This window comes from Sceloporus undulatus, chromosome 4 (genome assembly GCF_019175285.1).
Source record: "Sceloporus undulatus isolate JIND9_A2432 ecotype Alabama chromosome 4, SceUnd_v1.1, whole genome shotgun sequence".
NCBI lineage: Eukaryota > Metazoa > Chordata > Lepidosauria > Squamata > Phrynosomatidae > Sceloporus > Sceloporus undulatus.
The window spans coordinates 59,476,846-59,504,707 of NC_056525.1; the positions used below are offsets into that span (position 1 = coordinate 59,476,846).

Consider the following 27,862-nt stretch of genomic DNA (forward strand, 5'->3'; position numbering starts at 1 on the left):
AATCTACTTGTACATAATTAATTAATATTTGGAAAGGTTTCATTTCATTATTAACAAAATTCTCCCTCAGTCATGATTAATAAATAAAATCTTGCCACTCTTACTTGAATAATTATTATTATACAATATTTATATTTCTGTATGACTGAAACTTAAACTCACTTACATTGATTTTAATATGACTTTGTCTATCGGCAATGATATTTATTATATCAACCCCATCAAACTATAATCAGTGGGACAGTCAATATCACAGTGAATAACCTTCCTTTCTCCGATGAATAGAGTGCATTTAATTGTTTGCTGCCACATTTCTGTGTCAAACCATAATGTCAAATGAAAAGGGGAGTAAAAGTGCAAGCTTATGCATTTTAACTCAGAAGCAAATTCCATTATGGTCAGTTCCTACTTAAACACGTACAAACTTACAGCTTATATGTCTCCATTCTGTTGAAGATTTAAATTGTGGTGCCCAGAACTGGACACAATATTCCAAGTGGGGCCTGACCAGAGCAGAATAGAGTGGCACTATTATCTCCCTTGATCTAGACACTATACCTCTAATGATGCAGCCTAAAATCGCATTGGCCTTGTCATGTAGTTCAAGTTATGCAATTCTAGTCTGATATACTGAAGAATCTTAGGTGCTACAGTTAAAATATCTCCATTCCAGCTTCCATCTGCATATTTTGGGTGCAAGTTTTCTGTATATTGAAATCTGAAATTTATCCAGAGGTCACATCAGATGGAATAAACAAAGATTTAGTGATGTCAACAGAACCACTTTTGAGTAAATGTACATAGAACATAGAGTTCTATTAAATTTTGAGTATCAATAATAGGCGCTTTACAGATGGGCCCTATGGGGCGCCGTCGTAACGTGCAAGGGGTGGCACTTCCAGACGCCCCTTGCCCCTCGCACGTGACGAGGGCATCAAAATGGTGGCACCCTGTACACACAGGCACTGCCATTTTGATGTGACGGACGCTAGTGATGCTGCGAGTGTGCCACTGGTGCACTGCAGCGTCACAATTGCGCCGCAGAAAGAACCCACTTTTTGTGGGTTCTTTTTGCTGCGCGAGGGAGCCGCACAGTTTGTCCGCTACGGCTCCCTCACGCAGCAAACCAGAGCACTGGGAGACCATTCTTTTTGGATGGTCTGTCCTGCGCCATACTTTTCCCTAAGATACTCTACAGCATATCCCACCAATGGTGGTTTTATATTTATAGGGATTATGCAAATTCCCCTTCAAATGAATGAACAACTTCTCAATTAACTTTATCTCCAGGAAAGACCTGGAACGAATGAAGGAAGTTATTCTTTTGCATGAATTCTGTTTATGTCATCAAATCCAACTTTTATGAACAGAATTATTAGCTTTTTGCAGGTTTTTTGGGCTATTAGCAGAATTATTAGCATTGACAAGATATAATAATCAGTGAAAAAGCAGTTATACATCTACATGTCTAGCATGTGGATGGGTTCAAGGAAAACTACTCCATATACAATTCAGCAAAAAATGTTTTTCTCTTTCAAAATATGGTGATAAATAAAAATAATGAACGATTGTATGTATATATGCATGTGTGTGTGTGTGTAAAAAGAGAGAGAGAGAGAGAGAGTGTGTAATGGAAAGGAATTAATTTTTACAAGTAACTTTTACTTTTAAAAGCTCTGGCTCTGGTTCAACTCATCCTGATAATAAAATGAACTGAAAGAAGTTGTGCTTCGTTACAGTGCCTATGTAAATAATGACATCAGCAATGGGTTCTGTTTCATCTATATAGCACATAATTTTTTCAGAAACTGGCTTTAAAATGATGTTCTTAGGCAAATTTGCTCACGATAATTAGTGTTATTTACTGTTTTCTACTGGTTCTTTATCAAAACATTTATAAATACTTATTGCAGCGTGTTTAGTGTTTCATCTGGGCTATCTGGGAGAGCATTTCTTTATTTGATTTGTGAACTTTCCCTTGCACACAAATGGAATTCAAAATATGCAGCTAGTAGATGAAAACAATGTGTTTTAGTAAACTCCTTCATTATGCATAAAGAAATACACTGTGAAGGTAAGTATTATGAAAAGTTAACTCAGGGCTGCCCAAAGGGGCGGTGTGATCCTGCCCGATAGAACCAGGTGAGCGCAACAACAACCACATGCAGCGGCCCCAATCTGGCCACTCTGTGCCCCCAAAAACCTCTCTTATGTGGGGCAGAAAAAAGCCGCCCCTTTGTTGCTAAAGATACCTTTTAGCCAATTCTGGAGCAAGTGACGTGTAAATGCTGCAGCCTAAAGCTGAACAGAAGCAGGCTAGCGTGTAATTGCTAGCCCGGCTTCTGTCTGGCTTGAGGGCGTGGTGCATCTAAATACCATGCTCCCAAGTGGGCACAGAGGCGGACTTTCGGGGATGTCTGTTTTAGCCCTTAGATGTCTTACATCCTCTGGAATATGAATACCTATGAGATAACTGACCTTTTGAAAAGGCATGATTGTTCTGCAACTTGTTCTGCAGCATAACTTTCCAATAATAAACTAGTATTATTTTCTCTTGAAATCAATATCTGTATGTTTCTTAACAATCAATCTGCATGGGAAAAAATGCTAATGAATCTCTCTTGTCCACCAAGGAGATTCTTTTATACAGTCTCTATACTATAGAGCAAAGAGATTCATCTTTAAGGGAAGCCAGTTAAGTTGAAACCATGTTTTTGTGACAAAGCAGATTAGGGTCTAAATACCCTAAAGGCATCAGATCCTGTCTGATCTTGGAAGTTAAGCAGGGACAGTTCTGATTAGTACTTTAATGGGAGACAGCTAGTACTCTAGGCTATATTTCAGAACTGGCAAAACCACCTCTGAGTATTTCTTGGCTACGAAAACCCTGTGAAATTGATGAGGTTGCCATAAGTCAACAGGAGACTTGAAGGTACACACACACACAGGCACACACACAATGTAGAATACACAGCACTTCATAACATTATGGAGGGTTGTAGAAAATGTGCATTCATTCCCTCAGCAGTAACTTATTGGGGGCCAAATGCTGCTGGTGAGTAGGAATCCTGCTAAGAGTGAATGGGATCAATCTTTTCCTCTCCCCCCCCCTTTCTATCTAACACCCCATTTCTATTTCTCTCTCCATTTTCTGCCTTTTCTTTCTTTATTTCTATAGCCATCTGAAATAAAGCTGAGAGAAACAGGGAATAAATTTAAGGGCTACACAGCTAATTCTTGGCATAATGCCAGTTAGTCCATGCAGAATAAGAGGCTTTGTAGATATATGCTGCTATGTATATCTAAGATTAAGCCCAAAACTGAAATACTGAAATAATACTTACAACAGAGGAAGCCCCACTGAACACAACGGGACTTGTTTCTGTATAAACACACATAGGCTAGTACTGTCTATGTACTCCTATACATGCTTACATGAGCCAGATGAGACACAATGCAATTCAGTTCTGACTAAGGAGTCTCTTGGTTATTCAGGTAGGGATGAATATGTCAACTTAAGAGCAATTCTTAGATATGTAGTTTAACTGACTGAAAGGGAATAAAGCTGGCACTAGCAGGCATGGAAACATTTGTCTTGACAGGACATAAGCTTTCCATCAACAATCAAGAAAACTTTTGACAGTTTATGGCTCTTGTGTAGTGATTACATAAAGTAATGAAAAACTGTATTTTAGCATGGATTTTAATAATAATTCTGGTAGCATCTGCTAAACATATAGACCAGAGAAGACTTCCATTAGTTAGGGAACTTCAGTGACTTGAACAACATTTGGTCACTAAGATTCAGAGATCATTACCCCAGAGTTATTTCAAAAGCTAGCAAATAAGGACTGGAAGTAATTCAGTAGTAAATCCATGTTTACTGTCTTGGTTTGTACATGCATTCAAATTTAAATACTACATTAGTATGTACGGTACTATGAACTCTTCTCACCAGAGTAGAAATTATCTACATTTACATTACAGGTGTAGAGACAAATCAACTCTATTTACCAGTCCCGTATTTTTATTAATTTCTGGTCATTTCCATGAATTTCCTGAAATGTAATTTTTCTTCATGAAAAGTACAACAGTCTTCCAATCTGCCTCATAACACCTACTAATGCAAAGTAACAGAGACTATAGATTGGGTTGCAAATGTTGTTGGCAGTCATGCTAAACTTATTCTGAAGTTACTTTGTCTTTTCTGGAGCCACCTCAATGCTGAACTTGAATGACAGCAAAAATCCAGCCATTTTATAAGTAAACCCCTACAAAATGTTCAGTTCACATGACTAAGATTATCCTGCTTTTGCTGTATGTTACAGCTGGTCACTCAGCTGTAAGACGTCTTGCATGATGGACAATCATGAACACACAATGGGCAAAATATAAAAATAATATAGCGCTTACAAGACATGGAAAATTGATTTGGCCACAGGACAAGTTGTCCTTGGTCAATCTGAGGGGTCTCCACACCTATAAATGGGTGGAATTGAATATAGTTCAAGTTACAATGTACATATTTTACCTTTCTGTACAGTTACAAGGATGATGACCATGAAAGCGTAGGTGACTATTTCAAAGGTTCATAAAACAATTCAGTCCTTCCTCTAACCTCTCAATGACAATAATTACTTAGAAATACGAACTGAGGTAGCATGGGGAAAAAAAATGGACTTACGATCCCGTGGGACTTCAATGGCTTTGATGAAGTGAAGAAGGTTTAAAGTGAGCACCACTCCAATATAGGTTAGGAGATACCTTTGCATTACCATTTTGAATATTTGGCTAAGATCCTATGTCCCCAGTTTCCTCCAACAAGGCAAAGTGGTGACTTTACTACTGTAGTGCAGCAGAATACTTTGATTTCCTGCAAAAAACAAAAACAAAACAGGAAAAATTGATGCATTGAAATCAAGATTCACATCCACCACATTCCCCCAACACCTTTGTAAGAAGACAGCAAGGGGAAAAAACCCCACACACATTCTCATCAGTGCCAGTTGTAGGCTCTGGATGGTCCTTGAGCAATACATGTTCAATGGGTATGTCTCCTTCAACGAATACAGCATCTTACCACCACAAGTGTCATGGCAACATGCCATGGAATCCTGGGATTTGAAAATTAGGAAGAGATATTTAGCATTCTCAGCCAGGGAGTTTATATATCTTCTCACCCAAACCAGAAACACACCAAGATACCATAGGATGCATCCATGGCAAAATGGAATGATAGTCTTCTCACAAGACGTCTACTCAGTTCTTATATGTTGGGCAAATTTCACAAAGCATCCTTCTGTATTATCTATTTCAGTCTTCTTCAACCTGTTATACAACTAGCATAACCCCTACCCAGAATAAGCAATAGTCAAGCATTATAGAAATAGCAATAGCAAGTACATTATGGAAGCTATAGTTTAAAATTCTGGAGGGCAGCAGGCTTTGGGTAGCTGAGCCTATTATTTATAAGTTACACTTTAATTGTACAAGTTCAAATCTTCAAAATAAAGTGATTTAATGTACTTTAGGTAATAGTTTATTAAAATCTGTTACGCTACAATAGTCCTCCTGTAATACATTTCTTTTAAATTATTTTTTATTAAAATAATTATATCTCATCCTGTATCATGAGATACAAAGTAAAGTATTTTAAATATAAAATAATGATAACTCATCCTATATCACAGAATTATATCATGAGATCTCAGGGCGACATATCAGGAAAATCAGTATGACTCTTAAAACAATTTAAAATATAAGCTATGAAAATAATTTAAATAAACTAAAATCATATTAAATAATTTTACAAGTTAAAACATCTTAAAACTTTAAAACCATTTAAAACCATGTGCAGGTACATACTGGAGGATATAAGTGAGGCCCCAAAGGCTTTAATAAGAAGTTGTAGTTCAACTTGGTGTCAGAAAGGAGCCAACACTGGCACCAATAAGGCTTCTCCTGAGAGAGGACATCACACAAACATGGTGTCACAACTGAGATGGAACCCTCTCGTGGCCTTCCACTGTGTATTACTACCACTGGAGAAAAGAGAGGATGGTCTCTCCAGCAGACCTCAGTCTTTGTGCAGGCATATATAGGGAGATGTGTTTCTTCAAGTATGGAGATCCCAAGTTGTTTGGGGCTTTAAATGTCATTTCTAGTATCTGGAATTTAAACTGGGTATCTTTATTTTTAAATAGCATTGATATCATTTGTAACTGATACAGGGGACATATACTGGATAGCTGTAAAACCTATTGTAAAAAGAGACCCCAACAAAGTTTGAAGGTAATTTTTGCTTTTTAAGTCTTGTTAGTCAACTAAGTATGAAATATATATAAACATATAACCACATACAATTCAGCTTATTTCTTTGTTGCTGCTTTCAAACATTTCAGAGAAACAGGATGAACTAACAAATATTTTGATGAAGCAGACTTGAAACAAACAAACAAAAATATTCCAACAGTACTGCTTACAGTTTCTGCCTATCAGCTAGGCATGCCTGCCTTCAAAAAATTACATGCAATTGTACATGTTCATGCAAGGTATTCCATTCTTCACCCCTTTAGTTTTTCCTGTTTTCCTTCTGATATGCACCATTCCAAGGCTACTGAACACACACAGTCCTTAATGAACTATTCTGAGGATCATCTGCCCCAATGTGTATTTGTGCAAACACTGGGTTTTTCCTAAGCATACTTACACGCCTCTCAATAACAGTTTTGTGAGCTCAATATCTGAGTTTTCTTTTAGAGAGAATGACAAAAGAAAAGGGTTCTGACTTTGCAGATGTGTAAAACTGGTTATGCAGTTTCAAATGTACATCCCAAACGGATTATGTACTGTACTTTTCAGTCAGGTGACAGTACAATTCTCCACAATGACTCTAACACTGTGTATTAAACAAAAGGATACAATATCAGTTTGATATTGTCAATTATTTATTTTCTGAGTAATATTCTGATGTAGCAAATCTGGCTGAGGAAGTTTTCTGCTAGCTCAGTATTCCAGATAGACTGAGATTGGAAAGTTCAAACATGTTTCTTTGGGGAATACAGGGAAACAGTTAGAGGGTAGGGCTGAAAGGACAAAATCATCTCTTTCTACTTAGCAGTGGAATTAATTCACAAGTGGCTATTGGGATCCAAAAGCACACAGTGACCTGAGACAATTCTAGGAGTCAAATAGGACACATGAATTATGCTGGTTCACAAACTGAAGGTAATATAGCTTTACTCATTCTGAGAGTTCACTCTGGTCACTTGTATGGTTTTAGTCCTAATTGTTTACTAATTAGACAAATAATTTGACTATATCCATGGTATCCATGTATTCTGGAGTGTATACATATAGAATCAGCCACTTTTTAGAATTAATGGTGTCAGTGATGTCTTTGACAATGTTCAGTGTCAATGATGTCTATGATAATTAGACTATAGAAGAATCATCCAGTGTAGTGGGTATGAACCACACACACTTCACAGGAGGAAGACTACATGGAGCATTATTTTGAAGGTCTGCCCAGCATTCCTCTGTCCATCTTCTATTAAACTAATTATGTTCTGCTATCACAATTTTGATCTTCCTAGAATCTTTGCAAAAATGGAGAAGTGCTATTATCATCATCACGAAGACACTACAAGAACCGGAGATGGGAATAATAGCTTGGAATAGTTTGCAGGTATGCCACTACTCTTAAGTGATGGTGAATACGATAGAACATTTTACACCTGAAATGCTTTCCAGTGAATTATAAAAGGAGGAGAATTCGAAAGCCAAAAGAATATCTGCTTTAGCTACTCCCCCCTGCCCAGAACAAAATTTTAAGTAAGCTTCAATCAGGATTTGAACCAAAGATTCATGTGTACAATATTTTCCTAATCTCAGAGTAAGCCTTCCAAATGTTGCCACACTACAGGGCCCATACCACTGGTTATGTTGTCGAAGGCAGTTTGAGCTTGTTAAAGACTGGGTATATCCAAATTGCCAGCTTTTTGACCTGCTCATATAACTTTAAAGGATGAAATTTAACCAAACATCACCTACAAAGTATAACTTAAATGGTATGAGATTTAATTTGAGCAATCAGATCTGTGAGGGTGTGGCAGTGTCATTCAAAATCATTACGGAAGTGGTTTAAGTCTGAGGGAAATGCCAGATACTCAGTGGAATGTAAACAAAGATGAGGAACAGAAGCTGACCAAGGATAACCCTATGAGTCAGTACATCAGATTACATTTTTCATACAGGCAGTGAAAAGATTTCTAAGTGTACCCTGAACAGTAGATAAAGACTTCTGTAGTGTAAATGGCATCTGGATAAACATCTGTATTTCGATTGGATAGCTGACAAGTTGAGTGGGCATAAGGAGAGAATAAAAATAAACCATAAAATAGCTTTTAACAAACTGCTTTTGGCAGTCTCCAATGCAGACGATGCTGTTTAAAACACAGCAAAGACCATTCCTGACAGTTCTGACATGTGTCCTAAAATGCTGATTTATGCTGATGCTGGGAAGGCTATACTAAGAATAAAAATACCCATATAATGAATGCTGTTAAGATTTAACCAGAAGAATAAGCTTTGAATGCATGTGCAGTCATAGATGCCTCTTTAAGAGATGTGCAATTACAGGCTAAGAATTCTGTACACGTTTAAGGGTTTAAAAGATTAATTATTATCAAGGCTTCTTGAGGGTCACCTCATAAGAAAGTAACATAGAGCCGGAGTGAGGCAGCCCCTCTCTACTCATTTTCCCTCTCCCTCATTCTCCAGAATATGTGCACACAATTATGAATACAGTGGACCCTTGTTATACACTGGGGTTTGGTTCCAAGATCCTCTGTGTATAACAAAATCCGTGTATGCTCAAGTCCCATTAAATATAATGGCATAGCAAAATGGTGTCCGTTATAAAAAATGGAAAATCAAGGTTTGATGTTTGAAATTTGTACTTTTTTTGAATATTTTCAAACCGTGGATGCTTGAATCCCTGTGTATAAGAAGGGCCGACTGTAGCGAGTAGAATTTTCTCTACCTGAAAGGGACTATTAATGAAATATCTTTTGCTTTAAATGTGTGTATTAGCAACCTCGTATGCCAAAATTTCAAATTGGTTTCAGGGTAGGATACGGAGTTGAGACCACCATGGTTGCCTTAGTCGATGATCTCTGTCTGGGCATCGACAGGGGAAATGTGACCCTGCTGGTGCTCTTGTACATTTCAGCGGCATTCAATACCATAGACCATGGTATCGTTCTGGAACGCCTGAGGGAGTTAAGTATTGGGGGCACTGCGCTCCAGTGGTTCCATTCCTACCTCTCAGGCAGATTCCAGATGGTGGTGCTGGGGGACAGCTGCTCTTCCGAGAGAGAGCTGACATCTGGCATCCCTCAGGGCGCCATTCTGTCCCCCATGCTTTTCAACATTTACATGAAGCCGCTGGGAGAGATCATCTGGAGACATGGGGTGCGGTGTCATCAGTACACTGATGACACCCAAATTTATTTCTCTATGTCCTCGACTATTGCAGTGACTAGGGATGGCATCTCTCCTCTGGATGCCTGTCTTGGATTGGTAATGGACTGGATGAGGGAAAACAAACTCAGTCTGAATCCAGAGAAAACGGAGGTACCCGCGATAGGTACCCTAAGTCCAGGGATGGAGTTTTATCACCTAGTCCTGGATGGGGTCACACTTCCCCTAAAGGATGAGGTTCGCAGTTTGGGAGTACTCCTGGATCCGTCCTTACAATTGACAGCCCAAATAGATGCGACGGCCAAGAGTGCTTGGTATCAGCTTCGGTTGATATGCCAACTGCGTCCCTACCTGGACCAAAAGGACCTTGAAGCAGTAGCACTTTCACTGGTAATCTCTCAGTTAGATTTCTGCAATGCGCTCTACTTGGGGCTACCCTTGTACCAAATTCAGAAGCTTCAATTGGTTCAAAATGCAGCAGCCAGATTGGTCACCAGAACAGCTAGATTTGACCATATAACACCAATACTGAAATCTCTTCACTGGCTGCCAATTAGCTTCCGGGTGCAATACAAGGTGTTGGTTATTACCTTTAAAGCCCTACATGGCTCCGGCCCGAGTAACTTGTGGGAGCGCTTCTCCCTACATAACCCACCCCGCACTCTCAGAACATCTGGGAAGATCTTACTAGAATATTATAATACCAGGTTAATGACAACTTCACATCAGGCATTCACTGCCGCGGCCCCAAGATTATGGAATGACCTACCGGAAGAGATCCGTCTCATTACTACCTTAGAGGCCTTTAAGAAGGCACTCAAAACGGATCTCTTCTGGCGGGCTTATCAACTGAATTCCATATAAAAAAAAGGTTATGATGACTGCTCTTCCTTGACTCTGATTGTTGGTTAATAGATGAATTGTAATTTTTAGAGAACTAATAGGAATTCTTGGTAAATTTAGTGTTAGTATTTTATTGTTGCATTGATTGTAAATTGTACTAAGTGTCTTTTAAGGTTGTAATCCCGCCTCGATCCATGGGAGGGGTGGGAGGTATAAAAAAACTATATTATTATTATTATTATTATTATTATTATTATTATTATAAAATTAAGAACTCCCAAGATGGGCAACATGCAGGAGATGTTTTTGGGCTGCAACTCCCATTCACACCACATAGTAATTATTTATGTGTAATCTGCCTTTTCCCCAGTTCAGGACTCAAGGTTGCTTACAATAATCAAAACAAATATAGCTTTAAAGTTAGTCCACAAAAGGATCTTGTAGCACCCTTTAGACTACAGAAAGTTTGTCATGCATCTGAGGAAGTCTGCATCTGAAGTGCAGAAATCATCCAGGCTGACAACACTTTAACTGCCACGGCTCAATGCTCACCCCTCAAAGCTCTTTTGCCACTTAGACTTCTCCCAGGAAAGAGCCGGGTAGTAGAGGAGGAGGAAGGGTGAATATTTGTCCCTTAAGTGGAAAACTGAAAAGTAAGTTGCCGAAAATCTATCTGCAGCCTGAAGAAGTCTAGCCTATTTTAATTTTGGCCCCTACCTACTGCCAGGTTGTGCCAGTCAGCTTTAGGGTCATTATAAAGCAGAAAGATTTGAAAGAACACAATGGATGTAATAGGTGGTGTTACAGTCAATGTCCAAAATTAAACATCAGTATTCATATATGAATACTGATAAGCTCAGAAGACTTTTGTGACTGGCCCAAATTAGTTCTATTTTCTTCATTTTTTTTGGACATCCACAAACAAAGCTGACAATCATAATTAGATGGTTATCATCATTCATCTGTATCTCTCTGAAGTTTCTAACATTCAAGGAATTTGTGAGCCATTGTTAATATTTGGATATGAATGTTGATGTTCATCAAATTCAGAAATTCACTGTAATACCAAGTAAGAAAGAATGTTGGAAGTGTCAAGAGAAAACAGGAACTTTCTTCCACATGTGGTGGAATTGTTCCGAGGCTCAAAAATATTGGAAAGTAATACATAAACACATGATGAAAAATTTTGGAAAGGTTTTTCCAATGAGTTCAGAAATGTTCTTGTTGAATATATTCCTCAGATCTGAAAAAAGAATTTGAAAAGAAAAACTGGAAATTGATTTTATGTATGGTGACAATGGTGAGGATATTATATATATCAAAATGGAGAAATAAGGAATCATCAACATATAAAGAGTGGGTGCTACAATTAGCAGACATGATGCAAATGGATAAAATCAAAGAAAAAGTTGAGGAGGAAGGGTCTCAGGTCAGAAAATACTGGAAGATTGTTTATCTGATTGTTATCTGATATTTGATTTGATATTTGATATCTGATGTTTTTAATTTGTTGCCTGCTTATTTTATCTAATTCTATCTTGTATTACTATCTATTGTATTTTGTATTACTATCTATTGTATTTTGTAGAATGCACGCCATTGGCAGGTTTCATTTTTATCGATTTTATTGTTTGTACGTACAGCGCTGTGTAAATCTACAGCACTATATAAATAAAGAATAATAATAATAATAATAATAATAATAATAATAATAATAATATGGTTGGACATTTTAATAATTAATTAATAGAATGAATTTCAATTACCAAGAAAAAGAGAAATACGGGAAGAAACATTAGGGAGAAAAAAGGATAAATAAAGATTAGAAATTAACATCAAAATCATAATTTATGCTATGGATTTCATATAACTTAAAAACAATGTCAACAAAGTTAGATGAGAAGTACAAAGATAAGTCAGCAACACAGATGGACATGGGGAAATATCATACCATATCACCTTAGAAGATAGGATATGACTTATGTGGTTGTTTGTTATTTGTGTCATTATGTAGATAAGTGTTTAGTATTTTTGCACTGTTTAGTATTGTCTTGTATTGAATGGATGTAAAAATTCTATGTGATTTTATGTAATAAAAATATCTTGCTTTAAAAAAAAGAAATTCACTGTAATACACAGAAAGTTGTAGGTATGTATTATATGGTGGGGTGGGCAATTGCTACCCTTCAGATGTGTTTAGCCCACAGCTCCCATCAACCTTAGGTGAGGAATTGTAGAAAGTGCAATTCCAAAACATCTGTAGGGTCACAGTCATATAGACAAACCCATATGAGAATATATTTTTAAAAAACTTTAGTATGTTGTATATTTTTAAAAATTGTAGTTGTTTTAACTACTGTAAGCTACCTTGGTCCTAAACTGGGGAGAAAGTGGGATATAAATAATGAAATAACTAGATAAATTATGTACACACAAGCTTAGATTTAATGTAGACTTTAATGTATTATAAATCTTTTCACCAAATGATCTTATATTTTATAATCTGCTTTTATTATGAGGAAAGCAGCTTGTTCCTTATAAGTGGGGGATCCTAGCTTTCATATAACTCTTCCTTATCTTCCAATACAAGACAGTTATCTTCATCTCATGAGCTGCCTGGTTATAAAACAGCATAACAAATTCATGCTGAGAAACATTTCAACAACTCCCAGTGGGTTTAAAAAAACTAATAACATGGATTAAAAGGCAATACAAATGAGGATAAATCACCAGCCTGAAAATACCAAAAACCTGCTTAACAGAGTTTCTACCATAACTCATCCAGGCTTGCCTCATCCCCAATTTAAAGCCTGTCTTTAACAGAGCTATAAATATCCAGTATCCAGTTAGTTGTACAGATGGATCACTTTGCTCATATCTAAAATAAAAACAAAGCTATACAAGGGAAGGATCTCCATACTCATTTCTTTACCCTGGATTCTTGTCACAGTTTACTGTTATTACACATTAAGAGTGAGACAGTGGGAAGCTATCTGACAAGGCAAGGAAACACCAGTTTCATAAAATATAAATAAGAACAGCAGCTCCAGCTCCCACTGAAGTCTCCTAAATGCCATCTGCAAACAGCAATAACCAATCTATATAGATACACAAATATGAAATGATATTGTCCACGTAACAATTCACCAAAAGAGTCAATTGTTCAAGGATGTCCTGGGAAGATAGCAATGTATATATACTGGCCAAAGGACCTTGGGATTATTAATTATATATATTTGAAGGGACTGACAGTTGCTATATTTCTCTATGTAGCTACATTTAATTTCTGTAAGAGAGGAAATTACATTCTAAAAAGTGGCAGATGCAGCTTTTCTTTCATCTGTAAAATGACCCATGGGTTAATCTATTACTCTCCTGCTCTGCACTTCACAATCCATAGAGAGGGGCCAAGAAAAAACATGTTTTATCAAACCTAGGTGATCCTGTCTAAATCTTCAGGTCATCCTACATGTTAAAGATCAGGAAACTAGCAAGAGAGGAACACTGTTTTCCTGGGGCAATAGGAGTGATATCAGTAGTTTACAAGCCCAATGACAGACAAGATTACCAGCACGTGGCCCTATCACATTTTAATTCAAAGACAGCATATAGCCTATGGGAAAATGGAGGGAGCAGCTAAAAGCCTTGTTCCTGGGGGACTACTGAGCATCTCTTTGTTTATAATCAGGGAAGAATATGGGCTCAATTATCAATGAGTAACAGTACACAGTAAAAAAAAATCCCCACATTTGCAAATACAAATGAATTTACATCTCTATTTCATATAAATAAATATTTAAAAGAATGACTCAGCAAGTCAAACTGAATGATGTATAGCCCTATCTGCCATTTTGCTTGCAAACCATGGATGCTTAGAGCATTATGTGAAGGATGAATTTTCTAGGACCTCAACAACTAATCTACAGCTAAAGAACAACTCACCACAGAAAAGCTCAGTTGTTACATATTAGTAACAGTTGTCTATGTCCACATTGGGATGTGTATGTCGTGAACATTTCGAATCCTCATAAAAAGGGCACTTTTAAAAAAATTTCCACACCTCTTTGAAAAAAGGTACAAAATTTTTCACAAGGGGCAAATGATGTGCAGAGGATCACAACAAGGCATCTATGCTAATGGCCAACAGAGTGCACTCAGCTGTTAGGAGGTAACCATGGACTGGAATGTACCTTTTACTACAGGGTTTTCTATGGTTAGGGAAGTATGGTTGTGAACCTATCATATCATAAGTAAAAGTTTATGCAAATCTGGAACATTACTACTCAAAATTGACCAGGCTTGACCAAACTTTAAGCCTCAGATGTGGGAGTCCTTGGGAGACAATGCCTCAAGAAACCTATATTTGGCATATGGCTTAAATTTGTCCTTCCACATAGTTTGTTTTAGCTATATTTCTTTCCTTCATCAATTCTATGATAAATTCTGTATCTTGTACTTTGGATACTACTCTGCACACATCAGTAAATCCTATCTGTGTGTCCCAATTCCACAGTCAGATTAGAGATTAAAAGAGTTATTTTAGCTTGTGATTTTGGGTTGCTTTGAAGAATTTTTAAAAACCCAGCTGCTGTTTTTTTACAAAACAAACAAACAAACAAACAAAAAGCCAAAAACCATAGCTGTGCCAAATAATCATTAGGCTAGGCTATAAAATGAAGATTCTTCTAAGATGAAACTTTGACTTCTAGTTCACATGTGAAGTTTTCATTTATATAATATTCAGAGTTCATTTTAAAAGTGAAAACATTATGAAATGAATTCTCCAAACCTTTAACACACTGTATTGTTATGATGTAAAATTACATGCAAGCTTCTTCCACGTATTGTTTGCACTGGGTTGGGGTCAAACAAGCCAAATTACTTACAAACTAAGGCCCTCTTCAAACCAGCCATTAAGGCTGTCCTAAGGGTGGAGTTGGGGCATCATGTCCAGATGACGCGCACCCTGACTCTGCCCTAAGGGTGCCACGACACCGCAGACCACTCCACATGGTGCACAGTGTCATGGTGCTCCTCCAGTGCTGTGTCCATATGTGTCCATATAGCGCCAAAGGAGTGCAACCAAGCTGCAACAGCACGGCTATGGCACGCTTTCCAGGGTGCAAAAAGGAGCCATTTATTATTATTATTTCATGTCCTGGAAAGGCCATATTGGGGCTGCGGCGTGTGGTTGCCACAGCCCTGATCCGGCATGAGAAGAGGTGGCTGCAGCCTCCCCCCCTTCATGAGAAAGAATGCTTTATTTTATAAATTACTGAAGCATTTGGAAGTTAGCTGCTTATGTTAGGGATGATGGGAGTTGCAGCTCTTCTCCTGGCTTTCACTCTCACCCCCCTGGTCAGCGGAAGAACAACCAGTTTGACCAGTAGCTCTGAGAATTGGCTGAAGATGTCTTCCAATCTTCTCTGGAGTCTGCTGGTTCTTGTTCAGCTCTCAAGACACCAGTCAACACAGTAGTCTTCTTAAAAAGATCTACTTTTATTCTAATATATACACTATACACAAAACAATTCACTACTCACAAACCTCACACTACTATACTCCTCAATACCCACAAAAAGTATTGTCATACATTATTGCTTATATAGACATTTGTCTCTCTATTCATTATACAGTTGCCACCTCCTGGGCGTGTACATACATTATGATTGACATACCATACTTGGCTCAATCTAGACCTCACATTGCATCATACATTACTGTCCACTCAATGACTTTCAGGTGATGTCAATTTGCACCTTTTCACTTTGTCATTGCCTCATATGTCCTTGGCTTTCAGGACCTTCTAATTACATTACTTACAACACCTGTGTGACAATTCAATAACTTTTGCTGTGTCATGTTACTTTCAAATACATTCATATACATATTATATTTCTTGTGACTATATATCCCATGTGGCTTTTTCCTGACAGCTTATTCCTTTCCTTCCCAACATGTTGCCCAAACACACACCTTGCCACTTCCCCATTCACACTACATAATTATAGTGCTTTGATTCCACTTTACTTGACATGACAAAATCCTACTGAATCCTACAACACATCACCGTACGGAGAAAATAAAAAAAATTGTAGCTAGAGACCTCAGTGCCTCACCAAAATAAAAAACTATAGGATTTCACAGGATGTAGCTATAGCAGTTAAAGAAGAATTATAGTGTTCTAACTCTGTAATGTAGGCCCGGTACAGACAGGCCTCATGGCACGTCTTGATGATGTGCTAGGGTTGTCTCGAGGCGTCACTTACAGAAGCCCTGCAACCCTAGCACGTCTTCCGTACATCAAAATGGCGGCACCCTGTACAGATGGGCGCCCCATTTTGACGCAATGGACAGCTAGTGTCAGCGCATCGCGGTGCCATAATAATGTCAATGAGTGCACTATTGGCGCACTGCGATGTCATGGCACCACAAAAAGAACCCGCTTTTTGGGGGTTCTTTTTGATCCGCAAGAAGCCGTGTGGTTTGTCTGCTGCGGCTTCCTCGCGGAGCAAACCAGGGCGGCGGCAGACCACTCTTATTGGGCAGTCTGTACCGGGCTGTAGATAGCAGGAACACTGGTGGAAAAGCTGTAACAGAATAAAAAAAAGAGAAGAAAGAATGTGTGGTCTTCCCCATATATTATCCCTGTCATGGTGTATAGTAAGTTCAGTAGCCCTTGGAAGGCCTATGTCTCCCATCTCCAAAAAGAGGTTGAATTACTTGTCTTAGGACCCTCTACAAGTTCTCATGAAGAAGACAAGGAATGGGAAGGGAAGCTATGAAAGAACTAGACAAGAATCTTAAGTGCAAAGATATAAAATCAGGATCACCCATGCGGTAGTACTTCCCTTCACCATGTATGGATGTGAAAGCTGGACAGTGAAGAAAGCTGACAGAAAGAAAGTCAACTCATTTGAGATGTGGTGCTGGAAAAGAGTGCTGAGGATACCATGGATGGCCAGAAAGACAAACAAATGGGTCCTAGAACAGATCAAGCCTGAGCATTCCCTGTAAGCCAAGATGACTAACTTGAGGCTGTCATATTTTGATTACATCATGAGAGGGCATGAGTCACTAAAAAGACAACATGTGGAGGTCAACAAGAAGAGAGGAAGACTGCACGCTAGATGGATAGACCCAATCAAGGAGGGCACAGCCCTGAGCCTGCAGGACCTAGGCAAAGCAGTTGAGTACAGGGGGCCTTGAGGATTTCTCATTCATGGGTTGCCATGAGTTGAAGTTGACTTGAAGGCAATTAATAACAATAACATGTAAGCTACCATTTCCTAATGTACGACATTTCAAAGCCACAAAAAGCCCATGCTAGCAATGCCTAATCATTTATGTAATGAAAAAAACTGAATACAAATCCCAGCCTGCTAGCCTGTCCATCTGCCCTCTACAATACACTCATTCAACAGGAAACTTTCACAATACCAAGAGAGAAATTTTGACAGATATACGAGGCCTCACATTTAGTAGAATAAGGAGGAGGACCCTCTAAGACACCTGGACTGATTTACTACATTTTGAAGTAACTGTTAACAGAATCCCACCCAGAAAAGTAAGACCAAAAAGTGCAAAAAGTTGAGAAGTGCCATAAAGTTCAAAAAAATCTAAAACAGTACCGCCAATGCATTTAGTGGTAGATATGTGCCTGTTTATAATTGCCATACCTTTTTAAAAAGGCAGGAAATTTTTTACTCTTGTCTAACCAATTTAACCAAGTCCCCCCCCTCCCCCGGTTATCTTCCTTAAGGTTTGAAGGTTATTTAAATATATGCTCAGCAGTTTCCATTCATCCAGACGAAGGGGAAAAACAGCTTTATTGTGGTCATAGAAGTGGAAAATGCTCTATGTAGTGTCTTTTATCTTACAGTGCAACACTCTATTTGCCTACCTATTTGACTACTTGACCAAGGTGTTGTCTGCATAGAGAAAAAGAAACGTTCCCATCCCATTCCCTGTACAGACAAAGTAAGAGGCCAACATGAGTGGAACATGGACCCAAAATGTGCTCCAAGAAGATTCTCTGGAGTAGAAAGAGTCCCCCTTTGCTCTGGATTAGGGTGAAAACTCCAAAGAATTTCCTGGGCATCTAGACTGCACAGCAGTGAGAGATGATGGAAAGAGTATCGGCAGATGGGTGAGCCACTGACTTCTTCCTGCCTGGAATTTCCAGTTCCCTGCCACAATATTTTCACTTTCAAGATCAAGTGGTTCCAGCACCATTCCTTTGCAGACATGCAAACTGACCGCACAGGCACACATTAGCACAACAATACTATCAGTACAGCACACCATTGCTCAATAGAATGGCCACTGCCTGGAGAGTGTATGGACATTGCTGCTGGTATCACCTCACTGTTGCTTTCAGTTGTGTGAACAACTTGTTGTCTCTACAGATCCACAAATCCCTACTGGTAAGCCAGGTTGTCCTATCAGTGCAGACATAGCCTTACTTTACTCCCAGAAAAGTGGGTATGGGATGACATCCTTAGCTGGTTTCAGGATTACAGGCCATGGTCAACCTTTCTAAACTGAGAAGACATCAAAGCTCCTCCCTGGAATAGTCTTGACTTTGTAATTGCAAGTCCTGCCTTACTAGAAGTAACAGAGGACTGAAAGTTTTTGAATTTTAAATAGTGAGAGAAGAAACAAGATAAACTGGCATACCTCTTTCATATTCCACTGTCTCTTTTATAATGCAAGTGGCACTGTTATTTCTGGAAGCCAATTGACATTCTCTTCATGTTATACTTCTTTGAGACATATTTTATATTGTTTGAGCAGAGAATAGCTGTGTTTCATTTTCTTCTCCTTAATGCTCCTCAAAATGATACTAACATCTCATGTGTACTGGGCAGAAAGCAATGGCTGTCATTGGGTGCTATGAGAAGCACAACATTGCTAGCAGTTAAAGAAATACAAAATAATCTTATAGCACTTTTGAGACTAACTAAGCAAACAAAATTTCTAATGTAAGCTGTTGTAGACTCTAGTCCACTTCATCAGATGCAACTGGAGTTCAACCTAGCTTATGCTAAAAAAGTGTCTCCCCCCCCATTAGTTTCAAAGGTGCTACAGGATTCCTTTGCATCTCTTTATGCTCCAATGGACTAGCATGGCTATATCTTTGAATACTACTACAATGGCTAGGAGTTAGTTTGGCACTTCTCCCCAAATTTTGTCTCTCTCCAAACTGCCCATTTCATGGCCTGACAATGTGATGAAACATTGGAGATGGGAGCATCATTATTCTGACAAATGTTGCAATGGACTATGGTCACAATGCATTTCTTACAGTCTGAAATTCAGTTATTACTGTAGATTGTGGAACCAGCTGTATCTCACTTTGCCACATATTCATACTGCTTAAATTAGAAGCCAGACATAGATCTTGATTAAGCTGCAGAAATAGCTTGCCAGTAAGACATGATTATTTGCTAAATGCAGTTATTTGCTGGTTTCTGATGAAGCCTTTGCTAGGGAAAACTGACAGCCACTGCTACAGAGCAATCAAGGAAGTGGGAAAATGTTGGGTGGCAGTGGTGAAGGCAGGAGGGAGGCAGTTAGCAACTGTTCACTTGCAAAATGCTGGGTGAGGCATCACTTGTCTCCACTATTGCCTTTGAGGATAGCCCTACCATTAGGCAGAGTGAGACAGATGCATCACGCAGATGCTAAGAGATAGCAGCAAATCATTGGAGGAGGGAGCTATGCAATATTAGGTCGGCTCTATATCCCCAAACTAACCTCTCCCTAAGAAACATGACAGTTGTTTAAAACTGCTCTGGTTCCATCCTATGGAATCCTGAGATTCACTGTTTAGGAAGGAGTATTCAGAATTCTCACTCAAAGAGCTCTAGTGCCTTACCAAACTACAAATCCCAGAATTCCACAGGATGTTGCCATAGCAGTTAAAGTAGACTCACAATTAGGTCAAGTAATATAATTAGGTCAAGTAAAAGGGTCCCTAGTTTTAAAACTGTTAGGAGATCAATTGGAGCAGAAAAAGGGACGCTCTGCCCCTCCAGATACTTTACATTATGACTCCCATGGTCCCTCATCATGCTGGTTACAGACCATAACATCTGGAGGGCTAGATGTTCCCTGCCACTGAATTACAGCTTCCCACCATACCACCATAATGTGTATTGTGGCTCTTGGAAGAGCAATACACGATTATGGGTATAAATGCTAACGCATTGAGATGGGCATACATACCAGTTTTAAAGGAACAAAGCAAGTTTGGGAGGGAATATGTTAAAATGGAATCCTCTCCTCCCAAACTGATTCACCACCCCGATTGATGGTTGATATGTACATTCACAAAGGTGAGTATCCTAAGACATTCCATAGAGAAACAACATAGGTGAGAGCCAATAACCAGTGGGAAAACATCTGAGAAGGAAAATTACATACTCCTCTTGCTAATTCCCCACCACCACCAATTTCCAAAGTTATTTTGTTCCTATAAATGGTGCCACAATACTGTTACATACTTAAGCATGTGCTTAGCTCCCCAAAGTCAGCACACTGATATAGTACTTTAAGAAGAGCTTAGTGGCATATGGGGTGATAAACAGTAATCTGCATGCTTCTTGTAGACTGGAAGTACAGTAAAATGCACTTGAAACTTGGAATGTGTGGAATTAACAGTCTGAAACAAATGAAGGACAGAAGATACAAATGGACCAAAAATGTCATTCATGTTTTTGTAGATGTTTTAACAGAACAAAGAAAGTCCAAACACAGATAGACGCTCTGAATCTGAGAAATCTCAATGCCTGATATCTCCACTGACAACTTTTTACCAGTTTCCTAGAAGCTATTTGCTGCCATGCTTCTGCAAGTGGGTGGCTTGTAGTCAGGAGACACACACAGTGCTGTTTGCCCACGTCTGTACATCAGATCAGAACAAGACCCACGCTGTCCTGACCTTTTCTCTCCCTGAGACTGAAATTCCACCCACACTCTTACTAATGTAAAAAAATAAAAATAAAAAGAGTAGTGTTTAACAGAAAAGGGGGGGGGGAACTACAGAGAGATGCTGACAGCAGTACAACTGTGATTGTTCCAACCCTTAGCTAAAAACCCACACAGGTTAATCACTAAAAAGAACCTTCTTTGTTGTCACTGATATTGTGAATAACAAGTGCATAAAAGAATGGCACATCTCTGCAGGTACGCTCTCCTGATAACAGGTCTGATGGAGTTTTGCTAGATGCACGCTTCGAAAGGTAAAAAAGAGAAACACTTTAAGAAGTATATTAATATTAAATAAAATGATGGTAAATAGCATTTGGATACACACCATCATTCTCTCTTGGTTCACAGAATTCAGAGGAAAAGAGTAACATTCTAGGCAAATGCTGACCCTTTCACAGTACAGTTATGGCACTATGATTCCATTAATTATCACAGTGCCATGCAATGGAACACCTGGGATTTTTAGTTCTATGAGCCACTAGAGCTGTCTGGCTGAGAATTCTAAATATGCCTCCCTACAGTGCAAGTCCTAGTTTCCAGAAGATGGAACCATAATGATTAGAAAGTGGAATCATAACAGTATCATAGCAGTCTAATGTGACTGCTGTCCTTAGATGTTGCTGTGTCCAGCAATGTCCTTTTTAAAATAAAATCGTATTGTTGTTAATTTCAACATAAAAGGATTGTGTTAACAAATTATATCTGCTGAAACATCACACCAATGGTGGAATGACATTTTTACATCAAAAATATCTTAACCAGGATATCTTAACGGTCCCTGCATTTTTTATTAAGTGCCTAACCTGGTTGTTAAAAAATGTAGATGCTTTCATAGAATATGGTAGGGATAGGCAGAAGATAGATCTTGATCTACTGGAAGATAGTTCAGCAGATCAACAAGGATTTCTGACTCCTAATTGTTTAACAAGGAGAGCAACAATATTACCATCACCCTGCACCCAACTGTACTACTGAAATAAGAAGAGCTAGAGCAACCATAGTAAGATTGTAAATTCCTTTTAATTTTTCAACTCAAACTCAATTCCTGGCTGTAGTTCTCTTTTATTCTATAGGTGTGTGATATGAGCCAGGTTTCAGCTGGTGGTTAAAGGGTATTCCCATCTCTGGTATATGTCTGCCCCATTCTATCCTTTCTAGCATAGGACACAGTGAGCATGTTGATTTCTCAAACTGACTTTTCCAATTTAATATTCTCTCCGATATTACTTTTTTGCCTTTTAAATATCTAGAACCCATCTTAAGAGGCCTAATTGTTCACATGCACATACTGTATACCTCATTTCTTAAGATATTAAAGTCCAGGTACAATTACCACATTTATTGTAGCCAGGTTAAGTGGCCACCTTGATAGTACCCCAAGAGAGTGTCAGTGAGAAACAAAGAATGGACAATTTCACCCAGCAGGCAAGCAAGCTGTTAAAAGAAAATATGGTGGATGTAGAGCAGATGCAGAAACAAAACTCAGTCAGAAATTTAACTGTGATGTTTTATGCCTTGTGAAAGATCCACATTACATGCTTCTTTGCATTTAGATTGCATATTGCAGTGCTTAATAGCATGTAATACTGCAGGATGAGAATTCAATCTTACATCTATGTTTGATTGAAAAGGGCAGATAAAAAAGGATTAAGCATAGCCCATCAACAGCAGTGCCAAAATAAAAAGAGTGTGTATAAGTGTGTACATGTATCTCAAGAGTATAACAAACCAGACTGGATTGATAAAACATACACATTATGGGACACATGTTGACTTCTTTTAACACATCTCAGAATTATACATTTTATTTTTTTTCTTCCGCAGTCACATATCTTACTACTACTACTATTAATGTTACTACTGCTACCACAACCACCACCACCACTAAGTTCTTGACTTCATTTACTTCTCCAAAAAAGAACTCACTTGACATAGTATAAAGTTCGGAATATGAAGTTTCACTGTAAGGACCATACTACTTTATGGCTGTATGACTGGCACCTCCAGACAAAACACAGCGTCTTCCTCTGCAAAAATCTACTGTGAATACAGAAAGCTTTAAACTGGCTGTTTCGTTCATTACTGAGTCTAATCAGTGGTGCACATTACAATACCATCAGATTTAACTAACTCTTTAGGCCTTCTCTATTTCATTGTTACACTAAAATAGCAGAGTAAGAAGCTAGGAATCTTATGCAAGCACACATCTCCACACCAATCTTCAGTTATGTTAGTAAAAATATAATGTGACTACAAAATGAGGCAATACCATGCCAGATGTAGTTTCATTTATTTCCGGGTCATTATGCATTCTGGTTACGTCCATTCTGTGTGTAAGGTTCCTATCAGCAGTAAGAGGATTTCAATCAAATCACTATTTGATTAGAACTGAGCATTTCTTATAGTGCCAGGCAAAATATAGGCAGAGAACAACTATTTATGTGTCTGAAGAGTGAGCTTAATAAAGGAAAACCAAGGACTCTTTTGGGAAGGTTTAATGCCTAGATACCAAAATCATTTGTTAGAATCTTTATTTTTCCACCTCAACATTAGGAGGAACTTCCTGACAGTAAGGGCTGTTCAACAATGGAACAAACTCCCTCTGAGTGTAGTGGAGTCTCCTTCCTTGGAGGTCTTTAAGCAGAGGCTAGATGGCCATCTGTCAGGGATGCTTTGATTTAGATTTCCTGCATGGCAGGAGGTTGGACTGGATGGCCCTTGTGGTCTCTTCCAACTCTATGATTCTATGATTCTATTTTTTATTTTAAGAAGAGCTTCTTCTGGTGTAAATTTGTTGAACAAGAAGTTAAGATCTTTTGGCACAAAACTAGGTATTAAATGTGAACAATCCCCCGCCCCCTTCATTCATTCATCCGCTCGTTCTCTCTCTTACATACAGAACAAAGGGGTGGGATTTTCTCATTCTCAGGACTGAGAAAGGGAATCTCTCTCTTAGCACTGGACAGGAAAACAGATATGATTACAATTTGGTGAAATATTACAAAAAAAAAAATTCTGCTCACAGGGAATGGGGTGGGAAAATGAAAGAAATGCTGTGGCCTAGGAAAGATGCCAGATGCCAGAAAAAATCCTTGTGAGCCACCACTGGCTTGAGGTTCAGAAGTTCTTCATGGTTGCTCTACATGTTTTCTCAGAAGTAAGTCTCATTATGCTCAACAGCTCCATATGTACCGGACTGCAACATTAAAAGTATACACCAACCTTTTTCTACTGTTAAGGTTTATAATATGTTTTTTCTAAGAATTTGGAACTACATCTTTCATGACAAAGTTAGAGTATGTCGAACTTGTTTTTAGTCAGAAAATGATTAAAATAATACAAACCAGACTTATACAGGCAGAAAAGACCCTTATACTTTTCCATATTATTTTCTTCTGTCAACACTGAAAAAAAATTAAACCAGTATCTCATCCACCTTATGGCAAACCTTAAATTAGCTACATATTAATTCATTTCCAGAATCTGTGTGAATAATTGCTGTGTTATGCTAATGAGAATCTAAAAGTAAACTTCATATGGTTTCAATACTAATTTTAGTCACAAAGAAAAATCACACTCTTCTAGACTGCAGTGAACAAAAAAAGCCTCAATTATCCTTTATTACACCAGTGGAAAGTATATGTTGCTTTTAAAATGCAGATGGCCAAGTTGAGGAGTTCAACTGGATTTCTTAATGATCATTATAATCAGGGCTTTCTCAACAAAGATCAAACGTAATAGGCTAGATCTATGCATAGACCCATCTGTATTCCAAGAGGATTAACTCCCATATATGATTGTAGTTCTAAGCAGTGTTATTGTAGGCCCCTTCATCATAATACCAACTCTCCTTTCACTACAACCATTTCTCTTTCCTTGCATCAGTCTTTGCATTTCTCTTTCTTTGCATCTTTCCTTTGCAGATGTACACTAGGTGGCCACTGGCAATGTTATATGATATATACCAGCCTTTGCCAACCTGATGTCCTGCACATGTTTGGGATTGTAGCTTCCATCATCCAGCCGGCATGTCCAAAACATCTGGCCAGCATCAAATTGGTTAAGATGGTGTAAGGAGGTGACGCCTGGACTGGGGAGAGTTGAGGAGGCTAAGGGCGCCCAGGTGGCAGAGGAGGGAGAGGGAAGCAGGGAGAAGATTGAGGCGAAGCCTGGAAGGGGAAGGGAGTGGTCCCCAGGGGAGATAAAAGAGGAAGGGCTGAGGCGCACGGGGGAGGACAGGACGCGGAAGAACGGGACGCGCAGCCGCGGCCGGGGAAGGGAGAGCTCAGGTGCTGAGAACTCCCCAGCGGGACAGGGCGCCCGTCTCTTTGCGCCAATGCTCGCTAATGCGGTGGAAGGGACCGCATGAGGAGGTACTACTGTGCAACCCCAGGGAGGAAGGGGACCTTACCTATTTTGACACAGAGGAGTGGGGGCCGAGAGTTCTAAACGAACTGGAGGACGAGTGGTGGGACCCAAAAGGGGACCGGTGGGAAGTGGGCCCAGAACCCCCCCCGAGGTGGAGAAGGCAGACCAAGAGCGGCTGGAAAAGTACTCGGGGTCTGTCGGTTTGGAGGACAAAGCCGAAGCTTGAGAGAATTTTCCCCAAGGGCTCCTATCAATGAGGAGGCCTGAGCGGAAGGAGTATTAGTTTTATGTTTGGCTGAGGAAAGCGTTTCTTTGTTTATCTACTGTTACTTTGGGGCTTGAGTCTGAGTTACATTAAAAGAGTTATTGAACATGTGGCGTGGTTGGAGTAAGTTTGTTGCACCCGCGCCGGGCCTAAAGGGGAAGAGCTTAAGGAGAAGCATGCAGCCAGCCACACCAGCCCCGCCCACAGATGGTCATATCCATAGTATAATGCCCTGGATCAACTTCCTTTATTTTATGAGAGCACATATACTACCTAGAGTTCTTTGACAAAACAGGAAAGTAACTGCCAGTGCACGACATACAAATATTCAGATCTCAGTTTAATTGTGTTCCATGGAATTCACTCCCAATTAAGTGAACAAAGGATAATTATTCACTACAATAATTTCCCCATCTGATCTTGCTTACTTATCTGTTAGATTTATAACCTGCTTCCCCCCCCCCCCCCCCCTGAGATCAAGGTGCTACAAATGGCTCTCCTAATTTAATCTCACAGCCACACTGTGAAGTAGGGACAGCTTTAGAGAGAATGTCTGATCCAAGGTTACCTATTGAATTTTATTATCTACATAGAAACGTGAATGTGGGTCTTCCAATTAGCCACCTAAGAGTCTAAACTCTTGGCCAAACTGGGGGTTTTACATGTAAAAGAAGAAGAAGAACAATGATAATTGGGTTAGCATTGTCTCAGAAAACTACAGAAAGAGAGCAAGGTGTCACATAAAGGTACTTTAATTCAGAGTTTAGCATGCAGGATACACTCTTATTCTAATTGTGTTGTCATTCTGTATACTGCTGTGTAAAGTGGCATACTTATTAATGAATTATAAACAATATATATTGTCCTTGCTCTTGCTTGAAAATATAGTAGGGACTGGGAAAGGGGACTATTTCCATGCGAGATAATCCAGTTCACACATATAAACATCTCCTCACCAATTCCCAAATGAAAACAGAGTGTTGAAACCCTTTCATAAAGATTTCTCTGGCTGAGATATAACATATGATTTGGGAGGAAATGATCATGATCCAGAGGGAGTATCCTGTATATGCATGTATTAATCTACAAACAGTGGAATTGTATCACAACTTTGAAAGACTACACACACAAAAAGCAAATGCAGTTCTTCAAAGGGAATAAGGAAGTATTAGCAAGCCTGGAAAGTTCAAAGATTTGCAGACATAAAAACATTTCCATGGAAAAACAAAGAGGGAGGACAATACTCCTTCTGTAAATCACCCAAAAAGGATTGAATATGGTCTATGGGCACATTACTGAGCAGGACGGGAAGGGATAACGTGTTGAAAGAGGGCATTACAGGAGTAGTTGACACAGTAACATTTTATTGCAGATTTTATCTGTTGGCTCTATTTCTCTGATAGTATATTTAGAGAAATGGGTATCCAACAAACTGGCAAATTACAGATGGAGAAAATAAATCTTCCACTAGAAAAAAATGTACACTGCTTTGGACAGTCCCATCAGTGAACTGTCTGTCAGTAGTTGAATATAATGTAATATTGTATAAGCACTCCCGGCCCTACTGCATCCTCCAAATTATTCTCAAACTAGCTGACAGGAGTTAGTTTTCCATCTGTCGTAAAAGGAAACACATTTCTTGGCTGGACTCTATTCATATGAAGATGCAAAGCTCAGAGGGGAAAGTGGAAATATGCCATTGTTAGGTGATCTGATGAAATAAAAGCTGAAGAGCACAACAAGTTCTGGTGAATACATAGCAGTAATTAGCAGAATAAGAACACACTAATCTCAGGTCACAGTTTTCTCCCAACCATCCTGTTCATGTCCAGCTCTTCTGTTCAAGACAGAACCTAGGAAGAGAGCATGATCAGAACTATCCTTGCCATCCTTTGCTATAGGCACAGA

At 38.9% G+C, this 27,862-nt stretch overlaps 1 protein-coding gene across 22 annotated transcripts in view; it reads right to left on the bottom strand.

The window, feature by feature from the left end:
• Nucleotides 1-27,862, bottom strand: part of NFASC (neurofascin) — a 275,421-nt gene that overhangs the window by 159,346 nt on the left and 88,213 nt on the right. For all 22 annotated transcript variants that reach the window (XM_042462334.1, XM_042462336.1, XM_042462352.1 and 19 more), the window contains one exon: nt 4,685-4,873. In XM_042462334.1, coding sequence (XP_042318268.1) covers nt 4,685-4,778 — 94 coding nt within the window. In that variant the 5' untranslated portion in view covers nt 4,779-4,873. The remainder of the gene's footprint in view (nt 1-4,684; nt 4,874-27,862) is intronic.